Source organism: Chlorocebus sabaeus, chromosome 17 (assembly GCF_047675955.1).
Source record: "Chlorocebus sabaeus isolate Y175 chromosome 17, mChlSab1.0.hap1, whole genome shotgun sequence".
NCBI classification, from domain to species: Eukaryota; Metazoa; Chordata; class Mammalia; order Primates; family Cercopithecidae; genus Chlorocebus; species Chlorocebus sabaeus.
Genome location: NC_132920.1, coordinates 59839490 through 59858864, shown reverse-complemented (window position 1 = coordinate 59858864; position 19375 = coordinate 59839490). Strand labels below are relative to the sequence as shown.

The 19375-nt window shown below is 40.8% G+C and overlaps 1 protein-coding gene across 11 annotated transcripts in view; it reads left to right on the top strand.

The window, feature by feature from the left end:
• The window catches only part of DST (dystonin), a 486601-nt gene that overhangs the window by 47985 nt on the left and 419241 nt on the right, over nt 1-19375 (top strand). For all 11 annotated transcript variants that reach the window (XM_073006092.1, XM_073006096.1, XM_073006083.1 and 8 more), the window contains exon 3: nt 7424-7624. In XM_073006092.1, coding sequence (XP_072862193.1) covers nt 7424-7624 — 201 coding nt within the window. The remainder of the gene's footprint in view (nt 1-7423; nt 7625-19375) is intronic.

The following is a 19375-nucleotide window of genomic DNA, read 5'->3' as shown; positions in this document are numbered from 1 at the left end:
CATATATATGTATTTTCTTTTTTTGTTTTGACAAAGTCTCACTCTGTCTCCCAGGCTGGAGTGTAGTGGCACAGTCTTGGCTCACTGCAACCTCTGCCCCTGGGCTCAAGCAATTCTTGTGCCTCAGCCTTCCAAATAGCTGGGATTATAGGTGCGTGCCACCACGCCTGGCTAGTGGAGACGGAGTTTGACCATGTTGCCCAGGCTGAAAAGTAATTCTATATTAATGCTCAGTGGGTCAATGTGTTAATTTTCCATCTTTTCAGATGTGTAATCAGTAAACTTGACAGTAGTTTGACCTTATAAAACAATAATACTTACCCGAAAATATTTTTTTTCTCAATTTCTGCCTCATTCATCTAAATTGTTAATAGATCTTTTCTTGTTTTAATCAGTCAACATGTATTCCTGAGCACTTCCAGTCCTGTGGATACATGTAGAAGATTAATTCTAAATGCATTACTGCCTTATAATCTCTTTACATAAGAGCAGAGTGTTGAAGGGCACTGGTTGGAGTTAGATAAACCTGGGTTCTAATCTGGGCTTTTCTAATTGCAACTTTTTACCTTTAAGCAGATTACTTAACCCTGAAAAGCCTGTTTGCTTGTTTCTTCAGGGCATATATAGGCTTAGTGCGTAAGTGGCGCTTAGTAAATTATTGCTATTAATATTTAATCCCTTTTTATGCCCATCTACACATACACAGTCAAACAGCCTGGTTGTCTGAGTATTCGACCTCCAAGGAAAATAGCTAACCACCTGCAAGTTTTAACAGAAAGTGTATGCATTAGAGATTTTTGTTTTAGATAACAGGACCTGACTGTCTGATTTAAGCCAATAGAGAATTTAATACACCTAGATCATGGAACTCACAATCAAGACCAAATGTCTGGTTAGAACAAACAAAACCAGGCAGCTTCAGAAGGTCTTTGGTGTAGCCATTGGAACTAATGAACTCCTACTGATTTTTTTCAGTCTTTACCTGCCTCCATATAATATTCACAGTCCAAGCAGAGAAACTTGCATTCACTGGGTCTTGGCCATGGGCCTACCCATGAAATGTACTGGGTTATTAAGCGAGAAGATCTAGAGTGGGCTCTGGAGCATCTTGATGTAACTATGTATCAAGACATTACTCATCATTGGGAAATAACAAATAAAAGTTACAGTGAGATATCACCTCACATCTGTTAGGATGGTTGTCATTAATAAGCCACAAGATAAAAAGTGTTGATGAGGAAATGAAGCGGCTACATTATCTGGGGTAAATACCTGGAGTTTGTTGTCTTGCACCAAGAAAATTTAGGACAGGGACACACTTGAGGAGTTCAGGGGCAGAGGTTTAATAGGCAAAAGAAAGAGAAAGAAAAACATCTCTCTCTAGTGAGAGAGAAGGGGACTTCTGAGAGGAAAAGGCTGGCAGGCAGTGGATGCCCCGAATTTTATAGTCTGGCTTGAGGAGGTGGTTGGTATTTGATTTTTGTAGGGCTCACAGATTGGTTTGATCAGGTGTAACGTCTACATAGTGGGCCTGGAGGGCTGGTTACCCTACCCTAATATTATTATGCTAATGAACTCTTCCCTTGGCCAGTGCCATTTTGTCTTCTCCTTACTGTACACGTGGCTGGCAGAGAAGGGAAGATGGAGCCATCATGAACACGTCTAGTCCCAGGTAGTTCTTTCCTGCGGGCATCCACCCGTGAAAACTCTAAGCTTGCTTGTCTATGTCTGCAGCTCGACTTTACAGGCTGTTCTTTGTTAGAAAATGATTTTGGGCTGCTTTTCATTAAAAGGAAAACCTGACTGAGGACTTTTGTACCCTTACTATCTGCCTGGTAATTTCTTCTTAACTCTGGTATCAGAAGGCTACGGAGAAATTGGAACCCTTGTACACTGTAGGTGGGAATGTAAACTGGTGTAGCCGCTATGCAAAACAGTATGGTGGTTTCTCAAAAAGTTAAAATTAGAATTACCATATGATCCAACAATCGCACTTCTGGCTATATGTACAAAGGGGTTGAAATCAGGATTTTGAAAAGTTATACATGCTCCTAAGTTCATTGCAGCATTTTTCTCAGTAACCAAGGTATGGAAACAATCTAAATGTCCGTGGAGAGATGAGTGGATAAAGAAAATGCAATATAGGCTGGGCGTGGTGGCTCACGCCTGTAATCCCAGCACTTTGGGAGGCCGAGGCGGGTGGATCACCTGAGGTCAGGAGTTCAAGACCAGCCTGGGCAACAAGGTGAAACCCCATCTCTACTAAAAATGTAAAAATTAGCTGGATGTGGTGGTGTGTACCTGTAATCCCAGCTACTCGGGAGGCTGAGGCAGGAGAATTGCTTGAGCCCAGGAGGTGGAGGTTGCAGTGAGCCGAGATTGCACCATTGCACTCCAGCCTGGGTGACAAAGCAAGATGCTGTCTAAAAGAAAAAAAAAAAAAAAAAAAAAAAAGTAGAGAAAAAGAAAATGCAATATATGCATACAATGGAATAGTACTCAGCCTTGCAAAGTGAAGGAAATCCTGGCATATGCAATAGTATGGATGAACCTGGAGAACATTATGTTAAGTGTAATAACTCAGTCACAGAAAGACAAATACTGCATGATTCCATTTATATAATGTATCTAAATTAGTCGAATTAATATAATGCAAGAGTAGAATGGTAGTTGCCAGGGGCTGGAGGGAAGGAGAGAGAGGAAGTTGCTGTTCAATGGGTATAAAGTTTCAGTTATGCCAGCTAAATGAGTTCTAAGGATCTGCTATACAACATTGTACCTAGAGTTAACAATACTGTATTGTGCACTTAAAGGTTGAAGAGAGATCTCATGATAAATGTTCCTCATACATGCACATACACACCACACACACACACACACACACACACACACACACACACACGACTGCACATCTTGGGAAATGATTATCCAAAAGGTGCTGATAATTTGGGGTGGCCTAAAAATGATAGAAGTGCACTACTGACAGGCTTCCAAGTGTCCATCACCTAATGGTTAAAGAGTAACTCTTATTGGCTGGGCGTGGTGGCTCACACCTGTAATCCCAGCACTTTGGGAGGCTGAGGTGGGCAGATCACGAGGTCAGGAGATCGAGACCATACTAGCCAATATGGTGAAACCCCATCTCTACTAAAAATACAAAAATTAGCTGGGCGTGGTGGCACATGCTTGTAATCCCAGCTATTCGGGAGGCTGAGGCAGAAGAATCACTTGACCCCGGGGGCGGAGGTTGCAGTGAGCCAAGATTGCACCACTGCACTCCAGCCTGGCGACAGAGCTAGACTCCCTCTCAAAAAAAAAAAAAAAAAAGAGTAACTCTTATTAACACCTGGAAGAACTTATAGCACCACCTGCTGTTTCAAGCTAAAATTTCCTCCGTTAAAAGACCTTTTTTTTTTTTTTTTACTTAGGACAGGAAAGTGTCAAAAATCAAGGAGCTGTAATTCTTTGCAGTTATTTAGAGAAATAAAGGTGAATGCTCATCGTTGTTTATAGTGTTTGTAATCATAGCTGTGCACTGCTGATGTGTAAATTGCTGCTGCAAGATCCAGAAAGTGAAGCAGTAATAATAACGATGATAATGTATTACGTATTTTTTCTATGCTGTGTACTGTTCTGAGTACGTAATGTGGATTATCTCATTTAAACACCACCATTACTCTATGAGAGAGGTATTGTTATATGCATTTGACAAATTAAAAAACAAGCAAGGCACAGGGAAGTAATTTAACCAAGATCACACACCTAGTAAGTAATAGAGCTGGCATTATATTTGGGCCCAGGTAGTTTGACTCACTGGAGAGTAACAAAGAACTCTCCTAATGATCGGTACCTCACATGTGTCTGTCTTCAAGGCATACCAGCAGTGTGACTCATTTTCCTATTTCTATCTGATTTCTTTTTTAGATAGTATAAATAATACACTATTGTGTTCAAGAATATATTTTATTCACACAAGTAATATACATGGTGATTATAGTGAATGCTTATGTACTACTACGTGCCAGGCACTCTTTGAAGTACTTTACCTACATTAGTTTATTCTTTTCAGCAACCCTATGAATTACTATTTTAATCCTTATTTTACAGGTGAGGAAATAATTAAGTAACTATTCAAGATCACACAACTAGGAAGTGACAAAAGCAGTATTAGAACTCAGAGAGTGGCTGCAAAGTCTGTGTAGTATACTGCAGTGCTTATAAAAAGTTATTTTAAAATAGTACAAGTAAATTTGGGTATAACAGAAATCACTGAGGCAGTGCTCAGATCTGGAAAATGTTAAGGTGGAATGAAGATGCCTGAAGTTTAGGAAAGACTGATTTAAGTGGTTTAAAATTTTTTTGCCAGGTATGATGGCTCACACCTGTAATCCCAGCACTTTGGGAGGCTGAACTGGGCAGATCATGAGGTCAGGAGTTTGAGACCAGCCTGGCCAACATGGTAAAACCCTATCTCTACTAAAAATAAAAAATTAGCCGGGAGTAGTGGCGCATGCCTGTAATCCCAGCTACTCAGGAGGCTGAGGCAGGAAAATCGCTTGAACCCAGGAGACGGAGGTTGCAGTGAGCTGAGATTGTGCCACTGTACTCCAACCTGAGTGACAGAGCAAGATTCTGTCTCAAAAAATTTTTTAATATCATAAATAATTCTGCATTGAATATCTTCCTGGGCACGCTTGGTAGAATTTCTCTGGGGTAGATACAGGGATATGAATTCACTGAGTTATTGTTTTGCAGAATGGCTGTGCCAACATGTTTTAATCTCTGTCGTTTGGTTACTTTAGTGAAGTTTTATGCAGTGTTTCTCCCTAAGTGTTTCTAGAATTTGTGGGCCACTGAGGACTATTGGTAATAATACCAGTTAAGCAAAATCTGGTTGCTTAATAAGAGAATCTACATTCTTACCAAAGAAATGTACTCAACTTACTCCACTATTACAGAACCTACTATATCATCAAATATTTTGTTCATTCTACCAGAACATCAAATTTCTGAATTAGAGAGAATGCAAGGGCTGTGGGAGATAATGCCATCTAGTGGTCAAACTAAATTCTGGTTCCTAGAGGTTCTTAGTCTTCAAAGTGTAGAAAAATTACCAGAGAAGCTTGTTAAAAAATGAGATTCAGAACGAGAGAGAGAGAAAAAATGTGTGTGTGTAGAGGGTGGAGGGGGCGGGTGGGTGGATGGAGAATGTCCAGGGAGCTGCGTAAAAAGCAGGCTGTATGGTTGTTGGTTTTGATGTGTGTGGTCTAAACTGCCCTAGAATTTGGTTCAGCATTTGGCCCAGTTCCTTCTTCTCCTTAATCCTCTTCTCCAGCAGCTGCTGTAGTACCTCCTGAGTTACGTGGGAGTGGTGGGGATGTTCTGGGACTATTTTGGGTTGAAGAGGACCAGCTGAGCTTGCACACAGGGGCAGGATGGGAACAAGACTAATGTATTTGGGGATGGATTAGGAGAGCCCAAACAATGACCTTGGTTTTGCCAAATCTATTTGCATTTTCTCCTTACCAATTTCTGTTGACCTCATTGCTACTTTTGGCTCTGTGGGTAATCCCTTCCTTTTTTTCAATTCTCTCCTTCTTCATAATCTTCAGCCTGGTATACAGGCTCTCCATAATTGGACAGTAGCCTATCTTCCGGCTCCCTCAGTGAGAATCCCACTGTATACATTAACCTTTCAGAATCCCAAAGAACCATTATTACACCTTTTCTCATACTGCTTATCCCTTTGAAATTCTTACTTCTCATTTTTTATGCATTTACTGCAAATTTTAAGCCTTTTATACATCTTTAAAGATTCAGAAGACACACAAACTCAAAGAAGCCCTTCTTGGATCATTTACTGTTTATCTCTCACTAGTTTCCCACCATATTTAGCTTGTACCCTCATTCCAGCACATTAGCAAATAACGTTTCTTATTGTTGTAAATACTCCACTCATCTGTCTATCATCTATCTATTATTCATTCATTTATGTTGTTTCCTTTGCGTTCAATATGAATTCAATTCATTCTTCAAATGCCACTGACTCAACTAAGCCAAATGTAACTATTCTCAGCTTCATTCATTGATTTCCTTCTTTGAGATCTGCTAGCACTGAGAGTCTACTACTTTAACCACTTTAACCCTTCGTTACACATTCCCTTGTGTTTTTGAACTCTGTGTTAGATTTCTCCTTCTGCTCTCCAGTAAATTATAAGCCATGAGGACCAAGACTATTTTGTGTAATTATTGATATTTTCCAAAATTGCATGTTCTCAGCTGCATAATATGACTTAGCTGACATGTTTCCATAGTCTGAGTTGTCCTTATACTCATCTTGCTCTAAAAGAAGAGGAAAATGATAATTTTATTAAGCACTTCCTATGTGTCAGATACCGTGCTTGGAATTTTACACACACACACACACACACACACACATACATATAATTTTATTTTTTAGATGGAGTCTCACTCTGTCACCTGGGCTGGAGTGCAGTGGCGTGATCTTGGCTCACTGCAATCTCTGCCTCCCATGTTCAAGCAGTTCTCCTGCCTCAGCCTCCCGAGTAGCTAGGATTACAGGCACCTGCCACCATGCCCAGCTAATTTTTTAATTTTTAGTAGAGACAGGGTTTCGCCATGTTGGCCAGGCTGGTCTTGAACTCCTGACCTCAGGTGATCCACCCACCTCGGCCTCCCAAAGTGCTGGAATTACAGGCATGAGCCACTGCGCCCAGCTGGAATTTTACTTATATTTATGTTATTTAAAACTTAAAAGCCTTATGAGTAGAATGTTATACATTTTGTAGGTTAGAACAGTTGGACTCAGAATTATTTAATACATTGTGTAGCTATAATTAAGAAGTCAGCATTTGGACCCAGGCCCATCTGACACCCAAACTCATACCTTGGTTCTGCCGCATTGCCTCCATTTGAGTTTGGAACCCTCACTTTGTGGTGTTTTGTAGTGATACTTTGCATTCCTGCTCTTTCCTTCCTCAGAAAGAGTCTCTCTCAGGAATGTAAAGTTGCACTTTACCCTGGAATGATATCCTGTCCCGCTCCCTACACTCTACTTCAGGCCGAAGTGGAAATACTCTTCTTCACTCACAGTCTCCCTGATGCTTCAGTCGAGCAGTATGCCCACCTGCTTTCTTTCCCTCCTTTTTTTTTGGACTGACTTTACTCAATTAAGAACGTTTCTTAATGTAGAATAACTGGACCCTGAAATACTGGGGTGCTTTAAAGAACACTTGTGGGGAAAACTTACTTGCATGTTGAGCCTCCTCCATGCTTACTTTGGGGGTACACATGATCTCACTGAACATAGTGACTTTCGGAGCTCTTTGTATAACTAGCCCTGGGGAACTTCCAAACTAACTCAATACAAATTGGATTTGCTTGGTTGTGTTTTCTGCCGCAGGGATTCAGAGCAAGCCCTCGGCATATTAGAAGACGAGTTGCAGCAGCCGCAGCTGCCCGTCTGGAAGAAGTGAAGCCCGTGGTGGAAGTTCACCATCAGAGTGAGCAAGAAACGTCAGTGAGGAAACGAAGAATCAAGAAGAGCAGCCGAGTCCAGCCAGAATTTTATCACTCTGTTCAAGGTGCTTCAATCAGGAGGCCTGTAAGTAGAGAACTGTCTTTTATAAAAATATTAAATTCACTGTCAAATCATGTGGTGGTTCTTTAGTTTAAAAACCTTATCAGATTAACTTTGAATAATTAGGTGGTTGTTATTCTCAACAAGTGACAGTGTACTCACATGAGTTCCAGCAAGGAATATGGTTTCCTAGAATGTTCTAGGGTGGACAGATAGCTGACAAAGAAGCAAAAGTTAGTCACTGTCAGGCAGCTGATATGAAAGCTGGTGAATTCCCAGCCCTTCTGAAGCTGGGGATCTAGAATGAGGATGGGGACAAAGAGTCAACAAATCTAGGTGTGGTAATGAGAGAATTGGTGAAGAGGATGACAACAAAACCAGTGTCAGGATAGGAGAAGCAGTGAAGGAAGGTGGGGCCGGAGTCTTGGGCAGTAGCAGTGGCTAAACTCCTCCTGGAGGCTCTTGAGCCAGTGAGGCCTGTGCATCCCTCTGCACCCAGCCCAGGGTAACTCTGTACGTGTCCTGGCTTTCTCAGGTGTGGCCTTTATATTGTTATAAGGCAGCACCATTGTCCCTTTATAACCTGGTGCCCTGTGTTTCTGTTGGCCACAACCTCACCTTTCCTCAGAAACTCAGGGCTCAACTGGGAGCTGGTCTTCATCTCCTTCTCACATCCTGAGCACATTGTTCTATGTGCTCTGATTTTTCTGTCCTTGGTTCTGGCTCATGGGCTTTTTACCAAGGCTGGGGCCTGAAAATGCCATTTTAAAACTCGTAAAGTTATTTTATGACTACAATAATTGTATGTTGCTTTGGCATGAGAAAAAAGTGTCTGTGGTTCATCTCTATGCTGTGGGGAGCCTGTTGTTGTTTCTTGTGCCAACATAGGGGAGCCATCAAGATTTGACTTGAAAATGCCTTTGTAAATTATTGAAACAGAACTGCTCTTCTGTGGGGGTAACTGTGGGGCAGGCACATGTGGAGACTGTGAGAAGGCCAAGAAAATGTCTGACTCAGTAACCAGGCCAACAACAATGGAAAGAAGTTAAATTCCTTTACAGAAAAGGATCTATTTATCATAACCAAGTGGAAAAAAGTACATATTTAGAAATGAAGGTTTATTTTTCATGAGTCAGTAAAACAAAGGGTAAGTAGAATTTGGTATCTATGCAGAGAAATACGAAATGGTAGGAAAATTTATTCATTCAACAAACATGCATTTTATACAGAAAATAAGGGACATGCAAATATATGTTAACTAACAGTTCCTGAGGGCTTAGTGTGTAACAGGCCTTATTTTATGTCACTCATTTAACAATTCTATGAGGCAGATGTTATGATTCCTATTTTATGGATAATGAAACTGAGCCCAAGAGAGGATACATAACTTGCTTCAGGTTACCTAGTTGTTTACGGTACAGTTTAGAATTTGGATCTGGGTAGCTTGCCTCCAGAACCCAAGCATGAACCTCTACCATCTGTTACCTTCCTGTAGTACCTGGTCACTAGGAAATCACAGTCGAGTCAATCAACAGACATGAAAACAAGTAATTATAATGCATGTTCTATGCTTTGAAAGTGCTGTTCTAGAGTTACACACAAGGCATTATGGAATCATCTTGGATCTCCGGAAATATTTACAGATAAGCAGACACCTGAGATGAGTCCTGAGAGATAAGGAGGAATTTACCAAGTACAAAGTAGAAGTAGGTATCTCCTGCATGAGAAAAACATATATAAAAGTGCAGAGATGTGGGAGGGTATGGCATTCTCAGTGAACAGCTTGAGGTAGTGCTGGCAGATGAGACTGGTGGGTTGGGTAGAGGCCAGATTAGAAAGGGCTTGTGTATTGTGCTAAATATTTGAACTTATTTTCTGTAATAGGGATCAGTTGAAGGTAGGGAATAGGTGAATTATTTCTCTTGCTCAAAGTCTAGCTAGTTCTTTGCTTCTTCTAATCTCCCCATGTGGATCAGGATTGAGAAGTAACTGATTATCATTAAAATTTAGAAACTCTCAACCATCATTATTCTCTCACAAGCCCTCTACGTAACTGCCTTGGTTAATAAGACATAGTCTTTATGCCTCTGTGACTTTGAACCTTACTGTCTACTTTGCCCTTGAACGTTTATCCTCATTCTTTGTTTGCCTGGTAAACTTCAGTTCGCCTTTGGAGACTGACTCATGCTTGGATGGGTCAGGTGAAGTCTTTTCTGATCCTTCCTATCAGAGTAAGGTGCCCTTAGTTTTGATCCTCAGCACTCAGTATAAACCCTCCAACATAGCAATTAGCCCAGCAAAAAAAAAAAACAAAAAAAACAAGAGGTCTCTGCGGTAAGACCCACGTGAGTTCAAATCCTGCTCTGTGTATCTGCAGGAAACAGCACACTAAGAGGATTTAACTGAAAAGAGCTTAATGAAGGGAGTATTTACAGAAATGTGGGCAGGGCTAAGGTGCTTCATCAGCCTTTAAGTAGAGCCTATTTATCTTCAACTCCTGGTCTAAGGGGTAGCAGAGGGCAGTGGTCTTAATGGATCCTGGTAGGAAGAGCTGGAGCAATGGAAAAGCCTTTCCACAAGGCCAGTACCTGAGGGATGCAGCTACTGCCAGAACCTAGTGAGTCAGGAGGGAGCAGGGCAAATAAATATACTGCTCTCTTAGCTCCTGCTCCCAGTGGTACCTCCTTTTGACCCAACCTGCCTAGAAGCCAGAGGGCAAAGGAACTTGGGTGATGTAGATCACAGCCATCAGTCTCCCAGGGACTGAGCAAGGAAGAGATGGACAGATAATCTGAGAGGGTGACAGGGACAGCAGAGAATAAAAACATACCTACCTGGTGGCCAAGTGTGGTGGCTCACTCCTATAATCTCAGCACTTTGGGAAACTGAGGTGGGCAAAACACTCGAGGCCAGGAGTTCAAGACCAACCTACCCAACATGGCAAAACCCCATCTCTACTAAAAATACAAAAATTAGCTAGGTGTGCTGGCACATGCCTGTAATCCCAGCTACTCAGGAGGCTGAGGCAGGAGAATTGCTTGAACGGGGAGGTGAAGGTTGCAGGGAGCCGAGATCATGCCATTGCACTCCAGCCTTGGCTATAGAGCAAGACTACATCTCAAAACAAACAAACAACAACAACAACAACAAAAAACTAAAAAACAAAACAAAAAAAAAATGGTATCCTTTGCCAAGGTATTTCAATTCTCTGAGAATCAGTCCCCTTTTCATAAAGTGATAATAAGGGAAAGGACACCCTTCTCAACAAATGGAAAAGGTTGGGCTAGCCACATATAGGATAATGAAACTGGATCCTTATCTCTCACCTTGTACAAAAATCAATTCAAGATGGATTAAGGACTTAAATCTAAGACCTGAAACTATGAAAATTCTAGAAGATAGCTTTGGAAAAACTCTATTAAACATCGGCTTTGGCAAGGATTTTATGACTGAGAACCCAAAAGCAAATGCAATAAAAACAAAGATAAATAGTTGGGGCTTAATTAAACTAAAGAGCTTTTGCACAGCAAAAGGAACAGTCAGCAGAGTAAACAGACAACCCACAAAGTGGGAGAAAATATTCACAATCTATACATCTGACAAAGGATTAATATCCAGAATCTACAACAAACTCAAACAAATCAGTAAGAAAAAAACGAAGAAACAATCCCATCAAAAAGTGGGCTGAGGACATGAATAGACAATTCTCAAGATGATACACAAATGGCCAACAAACATATGAAAAAATGTTCAACATCACTAATGATCAGGGAAATGCAAATCAAAACCACAAGGTGATATCACCTTACTCCTGCGAGAATGGCCATAATCAAAATGTCAAAAAACAGTAGATGTTGGTGTGGATGCAGTGATCAGGGAACACTTTTACACCGCTGGTGGGAATGTAAACTAGTACAGTCACTGTATTAGTCTGTTTTCATGCTGCTGATGAAGACATACCTGAGACTGGGAAGAAAAAGAGATTTAATTTGACTTACAGTTCCCCATGGCTGGGGAGGCCTCAGAATCGTGGTGGGAGGTGAAAGGCACTTCTTAAATGGTGGCAGCAAGAGAAAATGAGGAGGAAGCAAAAGCAGAAACCCCTGATAAACCTGTCAGATCTCATGAGACTTATTCACTATCATGAGAATAGCACGGGAAAGACCGACCCCCATGATTCAGTTACCTCTTGTTGGGTCCCTCCCACAACACACAGGAATTCTGGAAGCTACAATTCAAGTTGAAATTTGGGTGGGGACATAGCCAAATGATATCAGCCACTATGGAAAACAGTGTGGAGATTTCTTAAAGAAGTAGAAGTCGGACTACCATTTGATCCAGCAATCCCACTACTGGGTATCTACCCTGAGGAAAAGAAGTCATTATACAAAAAAAGATACTTGTACACGCATGTTTATAGCAGCACAATTCACATTTGCAAAATCCTGGGACCAACCCAAATGCCCATCAATCAACAAGTGGATAAATAAACTGTGGCATATATATACGATGGGATACTACTCAGCCATGAAAAGGAATGAATTAACAGCATCTGCAGTGACCTGGATAAGATTGGAGACTATTATCTAAGTGAAGTAACTCAGGAATGGAAAACCAAACATCATATGTTCTCACTGACATGTGGGAGCTAAGCTATGAGGATGCAAAGTCATAAGAATGGTACAATGGACTGTGGGGACTTGGGGGGAAGAGTATGAGGGGGTTGAGGGATAAAAGACAACAATGTGGTGCAATGTATACTGCTTGGGTGATGGGTGCACCAAAATCTCACAAATCACCACTAAAGAACTTACTCATGTAACCAAATACCACCTGTACCCCAATAACTTATGGAAAAATAAAAAATAAATAAAGTGATAACAATAGCTACTACATAGAGTGGTGAGGGTGAACTGAGTTGACATATGGAAAGAGATTTCATGGTGATGACCTGCGTAGAATAAACAATAAATAGTAGTTTCTTCCTTTTTTTCCTCCTCCCCTAGACCATTAATTCTCTGAGGCCCATGTCAAGGGGTCTAGAATATCTCCTGGCATCTGGCATTTGGCATTTGGCATCTGAGTGAATACTATCGACTAAATGAGTGAATGATATATGAAAGATAGCTTATGATGAGTAGTACAATTAGTAAGCATTATAGGAATTTAGAGAACAAAGAGGGGACTCCTACCCCTAAATAAGTTGGTTAGGGCATAATTACTTTGTGGAAGAGTTGGGATTGAGTTGGGCTTTAAAATATGGGTAGTGCTGTGCGTGTGGTGGTTCACACCTGTAATCCCAGTACTTTGGGAGGCGGAGGTGGGAGGATCACTTGAGCTCAAGAGTTTGAGACCAGCCTGGGCAACATAGGAAGACCCTATCTCTACTAAAAATTAAAAACAAATTAGCCAGACATGGTGGTGCACACCTGTAGTCCCAGCTACTTGAGAGGCTGAGGTGAGAGAATTGCTTGAGCCCGGCGTTCCAGGCTGCAGTAAGCCATGATCATGCTGCTGTACTGCAGCCTCAGTGACAGAGCAAGATACTGTCTGAAAAAAAATAAGGTAGGAATTGGCTGGGCAGCAGATGCTGGGGCTGGGAAGTGGAGTAAACAAAAGGGCTGAGAACTGACCGGATGTGGGGATTTATATGAGAGAAATACAAGATAAAGTTGGAAAAATAGATAGGGGCCAACATACATTTCAGACAACCACTGTTTTAAGCTTTCTTTTCTGTGCATCTGAAGACACTGTAATAGGTGAGTAGTGTGATCATAGCATGATTTTAGAAAGATTAAACATGTGCAGGGTACGTCAGGAGAGCAGGATAGTTTGGTAGCTGCAGCAGCCTAGCAGTGAGGTGATTAGGGCCTGAATTTGGGCCTAACCCATGGCCTTCTGCTGACATCTGCTGATGACTGCTGTTGGGGAATCTGAGGATGGCCTCACCCTCTCTCCTGAAGGATCTGTTGGAAGAGAGGGAGATGAGAGGGCAGCAAATAGCCGTGGAGACTACTCAGTTGCTTGGGCAAAAAACCATTTTGAGGAGAGTTTTTTTTTTTTTTTTTGAAATGGAGTCTCACTCTTGCCCAAGCTGGAGTGCGGTGGTGCAATCTCGGCTCACTGCAAGCTCCACCAACGAGCGTGTTTTTTTTTTTTTGAGACAGAGTTTTGCTCTGTCGCCCAGGCTGGAGTGCAGTAGTGCAATTACGGCTCACTACAGCCTCAACCTCTTGGGCTCAACCTTCCCACCTAAGCCTGCTGAGTAGCTTGGACTATAGGCATGTGCCAGCATGCCTGGCTAATTTTAACTTTTTTTGTAGAGATGGAGTCTGTCTGTGTGGCCCTGGGTGGTCTTGAACTCCTGGGCTCAAGAGAACACCTTGGCCTCCCAAAGTGCTGGGATTACAGGCATGAGCCACCACATCCAGCTGGGAGAGTTCTTCAGGGCATCTTACTGCATCTCCTGTCAGTTGTCTGAGAGACTGGACGTTGTCAGAGTTGGTAGTGAGAAGGCTGTTGGCTCCTTGTCTCACACGATTCCTATGCAGGCTTCTAGAACCTTATGGCCTCTGCTGACATTTCCCTGCTTTTAATGCCATACATGAACTTGAACTGAGGCTTTGTGTCCTCTTCTGGATTTGGTTAGGTGCAGCCAGTAGTGCCTGCTAGAGCCACCCTATTCAACATGCGTCCAAAGCTTGTGTCTTTTCTAACTTACACATTTGGAGAAAATCAGTGTTACGACGTGCTGCCATGAAAGCAACTCTGATTATAGCTTGGAGACAGAGTAAAAATAAATCAGTTATGGTGATTCAGGATTACTTGAATGACTTTATATGAAGCACTCCAGGCATTTCTAGTGGCAATCTAAATAAGAAATATGCCCGTGAGTGAGAAAGACTGAAAACAGAAGTAACTGCAAAGGAGATGAGTCAGAAAGCGTGACTGTGCAGTTTTAGCTACTTTCAGTCAGATCATCCTCTTGAAGTGTTACATGAAATGTAAATAGTTTAGCATCCTTAGCTGTTTTAACCTATTTACTTATTCTGAATTTGTAAGCTATACGCAAATATACCTGTAAGAATTTGTAGTGGGGATCACTAATAAAAACTTCATAATATCTAGATTTTTAATTTTATTCCTTGTTTTAGACATTGCTGAAAGTGAATAAACTAAAAATGTATGCTGATTTCCTCTCAGTACATATGTATTTGGATTTATAATGTATATTAAGATGTGTCACTAGGATGCTTAGGAATTTTTTTATCACTTTGAAACAGAAAAGATAATTAGATCCAGATCTCCATTTATTCCTTAGTATTTTCACATTACAAAACATTTTGTTTTGTTTCTGAAACCCGGGATTTTTAAACATCGTCATGATCATAACAAGAACTCTTGCATTACTGCATGTTTACCTCATTGGCAATACACGGGCATTGTTCTCTGCACTATTCTCCATTTTTCTCTCATTTTATCTTCTCAGCAGTCCTCCTCTGGGGTTGGCGCTCACTTTCCAGGGAGGAAACGTGTCGAGGTCATACAGCTGGCAGATAATGGAGTTAACATTTAAACCTAGGCACTCTTGGCTTGAGCAGTTTTTGAATAAGGAATGGAGAATTCCCCCATGATCACAATTCTAGTGCTAGACATTTATCCTTGTCAGCCTTCCTGATGCATTTTAATTACTTTGAGTCTCATTCTTCTAACTGTGTAGATGGTAGATATAGATGAAATCTTTGTGTTTTTAAACTGTTACATCAATTAGAATGTATCTTAAAAATGGTATTGAAAACCATTGGTAAACCTCAGACATCGTTTTTGCCATCATTTTATTGGCCCCCTCTTTCTGTGGCAGAGCACCTAGGAGGTAGCAAGGCCCTACTGCCTGCTCACATGAACCTGTTAATGTACAACTTTCAGGCCCAAGAAGTATTTATGTGTTCGAGATTGGGGGTGGGTATGGGGAAATAACAGTTTTAGAGCATTAGGAAATAATCAAACATAATGACTCTATTCCTGTTACATTTCACTGATCCCAGTTTTTGGCACACTGCAACAACATTGCCTGCATTTCCTGGTGACTTAGAATTTCTGAGACTTTCTCACTGAGCTGAAAAAGTCTAATTAAAAATTGCTAGTGTTCCCAGGTTGTAGCCCAAGCTGCAGCTTGTTCTCCCTGCTGGCAAAATCTTAGCCTGTGAGCATCTGTTTTCTTACTTTTGGGCTCCCACTACCATCAAGCAATGGTATTTTTGAGCCTGACAGTTTTGACTGAGGAGTTGGAGGACATATGGGCCTAACACAGGTGATTGGGTGATCCTCTTTTCCGAAATGGTAAGCACAAAGGATGAAGCAGGTTTGGATTGAGGATTGGAAATAAACATTTCTGATTTGGATATGTGAAGTTTGAAATATCTACTAGATATTCTTGTGTCTGGATTTCATGGAAGATGTGGGAATTATTTGTACATAGATGTTATTAAATCTATAAGACTAGGTGGGATGATTCAGAAAATGAATTTGATCGAGAAGAGAAGACAATTGATGTCTGAGCCTTGGAGTCTGCCAGTGATGAGAGTTTGGGAAGAGGACTGAGGATTGCTTATAGCTTCCAACTCTTCTCTCAGAAATATAAATGCCTTTAGCAGAGGTGGGTCCAGGTAGCTCTTGATTTTCATTTAAGGATATTCATTTTAGGCCAAGAAAAGGCCACTCAGGTAGAGACTAGAGAAAATAGCAGGAAATGAAGTTCCAGACACACTCATTAGGTTTTCCCTTCCCTGAACTCTCCCCCACCAAACCACCACTTCCTCGACCTCACCCCTTTTCCTTCTCTTGTGGGTTTCTGTTTTCCAGTCTTGGGGAAATTTTCTGGTTTTCTGATTACAGCTTAGGTTTTTGTAAGGCTGCAGTATATTTTAGAACATTATATAGCTTTAATTTGTAATAACATTAACCAGATTTTGTCATCTTTGTAGTTGGGAACTTTTTGCAGTGTAGGAAAGACTTAAGCATATATCCTTGATCTCATTGAAAATATAGCAGGGTGTTCCTGTGTTCCTTTCCTGCTTAGATTATTAAAATGGTCTTCCTTTTCCCTTTGCTTTTCAAATAAATATGTAGGACCAGGCAGCTTTATTTGCATAACCTCGGGACATTTCCCCTTCTGTGGAAGGCATAACTGTAGAACTCATACCTTACTTTGGCTAATTAACTAGCAAATCCAAAGCTCTTAGAGGAAACATTTGTTTCCTTTTCCCCTTTGGAATTCTAGAGAATGAATTGATTAATAAAGTCAAATTTCTTTTGCTAATTATCTGAAAAGAATTTTTTTGACTGACACCCATTCAATGTACTGAGTCTTTGCTACACATTGCTATACCTCCCTTTTTGATTTATAATTAATAGAATTTTATGAAAGATTTCATTTATGGCCAGGCGCAGTGGTTCACTTCTGTAATCCCAGCACATTGGGAGGCCAAGGCAGGCGGATCACGAGGTCAAGAGATCGAGACCATCCCAGCCAACATGGTGAAACCTGTCTCTACTAAAAATACAAAAATTAGCTGGTTGTGGTGGCACGTGCCTGTAGTCCCAGCTACTTGGGAGGCTGAGGCAGGAGAATCGCTTGAACCTGGGAGGCAGAGGTTGCAGTGAGCCGAGATTGCGCTGCTGCACTCAAGCCTGGTGACAGAGCGAGAGTCCATCTCAAAAAAAAAAAATAAATTTCATTTATTATAGGCTTGCTATAATAAATTATAGTAAGGTATGGGAATAATTAATGCACAGGTGCACAGGAATGTGCAAGGTAGGTAGACTGTATTGAATGAACAGTTTATTCTCTATAAACAACTCATGAAACCAAGATTAACTTGGTAAAGGGATTCATGTGTTCTGCTTAGAGAAAAATAAACATGTCTTTATAACTCATGATTCTTTTTTGAGGTCAGTATTTTGACTGAAGCAAGACCTCTTGCCATTCTTTTTATGTCTTTCTTGTATGTGATGACAACCTGTTGTCTTAAAAAAAATTCTTTAAGCTCCAAACCAAGGAAACTTAAAGAAAACATTTGGATAGTCACTTATACTTTGAAAATTTTCGTGGACAACTATAGATCAAAGGACTGAAAAGAAAGCCCCTTCAAAGATGGTCTAGTTTATTATTTCACCTCTAACCAGAGTAATTCTTAAATTGTTCTGGTAAGATGGGTATAGCTTCCTTTATTTTAAAGGACCCAGCCATAGCTTACCTCAGAATTCTGTTTGGAATTTAACAGCCATCTCTGCCTGAAACAACTCCTTGATTTTTGCCCTAAATCCCATGGCTTACAATTTAAGACCATTTCTTATTGTGGAGAGGATGAAGCATAGCCACCTGCTACTGTGTCATTATCAGTCTTTGTGAATCAAAGAATATTAAAGCTTGAGGGACTCTTAGAGCTTATTTGACTTAACAGTTTTCATAATGCTAGATTCCTCTCTACTTCAGTACTTTTAGTGATACAATCTCCTACCATTAAGTAGTTCTAATTAGCAGCAAGTTAATTGTACTTGAAAATCAATAAATTGTTTCTTTTCTAGGCTCATGGTTCTGTCTCTCTGAACCTTTTTTCCTAAGACTACTTGTTAATTTTTCCGAACGTCACCTTTGTTTTACTCTTCTAAACCACCTCCAAGTAAGTGATAAGGGTCTGATTTCTCTCAATATTGTCTCTCTCTCTCTTTATTATTTTAGTTGTGAAATGATGAGTGTGATTCAAAAAAAAAATCAATCTATGGAAATTGAACAAAACTTAGTTTGTGCTTTGGGAGAGGAGAATTCAGTTCTGGAAACGACAGTAATGTTTCAGGAAAATTATAGCTTTGGAGTAGTACTTTGTAGTTAAGTAGCACCTCATACTTTCAAAGAATGCTCATATTCATGATCTCATTTAATCTGAACAGACACCCTGTGTGTTGGGTATGGCATATATTATTGATCTAGTTTGACAAAACTAAATCTCAGTGAGTAAGTGACTGGCCTAAGTTCATAAGGTCAGATAGAAGCAGACATCTCTCATCTTTGCAGTCTGTTGTCTCCTGTGTTTATCCTATGTTTATTTACTCTCTATCTCTGACAGTGCTTAGAGAATTGGGTGAGAACTTCCAGGGAGAATAATGTAGATTGCATTTGACTGGAGGGATTATTCATTATCCCAGTATGACTCATTCCCAGGGAGTAGCTTTACATCTTTGAGAGTCTGTTGACAGCTTGCATTGTGTGTGTTGGCCACCCTAGGGTACCAATGTATTGGCAAGTCCACTTTGGTCTAATACTATCAAGCCCATGCTGCAGCCTCCACACATCCTATTCAATTATCAATTGGTAAAGTAGATAATCAACTCTGATGCTGGGGAATACCACTGCCTACTCTACATTGACCCTTCTTATATGCAGCTCAGTATTACTAAGATTGATGAGGATCAGATACTGTTTTAGTCCATCTGTGTTGCTATAACAAAATACCTGAGACTGGGTAATTTATAAATAATAGAAATTTATTTTCTCACTGTTCTGGAACCTAGAAAGTTCAAGACCAAGGCATAGGCAGGTTTGGTATTTGGTGAGGTGTCATTCCTCGTTGATGACACCTTGTTTCTGCATCCTCACCTGGGGGAAGGCAGAAGGCAAAGACAGCAAGAGAGAGCAAGGGAGCTCTTTGAAGCCTTTTCTTCTGTAGTGGCATTAACCCATTCATGACGGCAAACCCCCATGACTTAATCACTTCC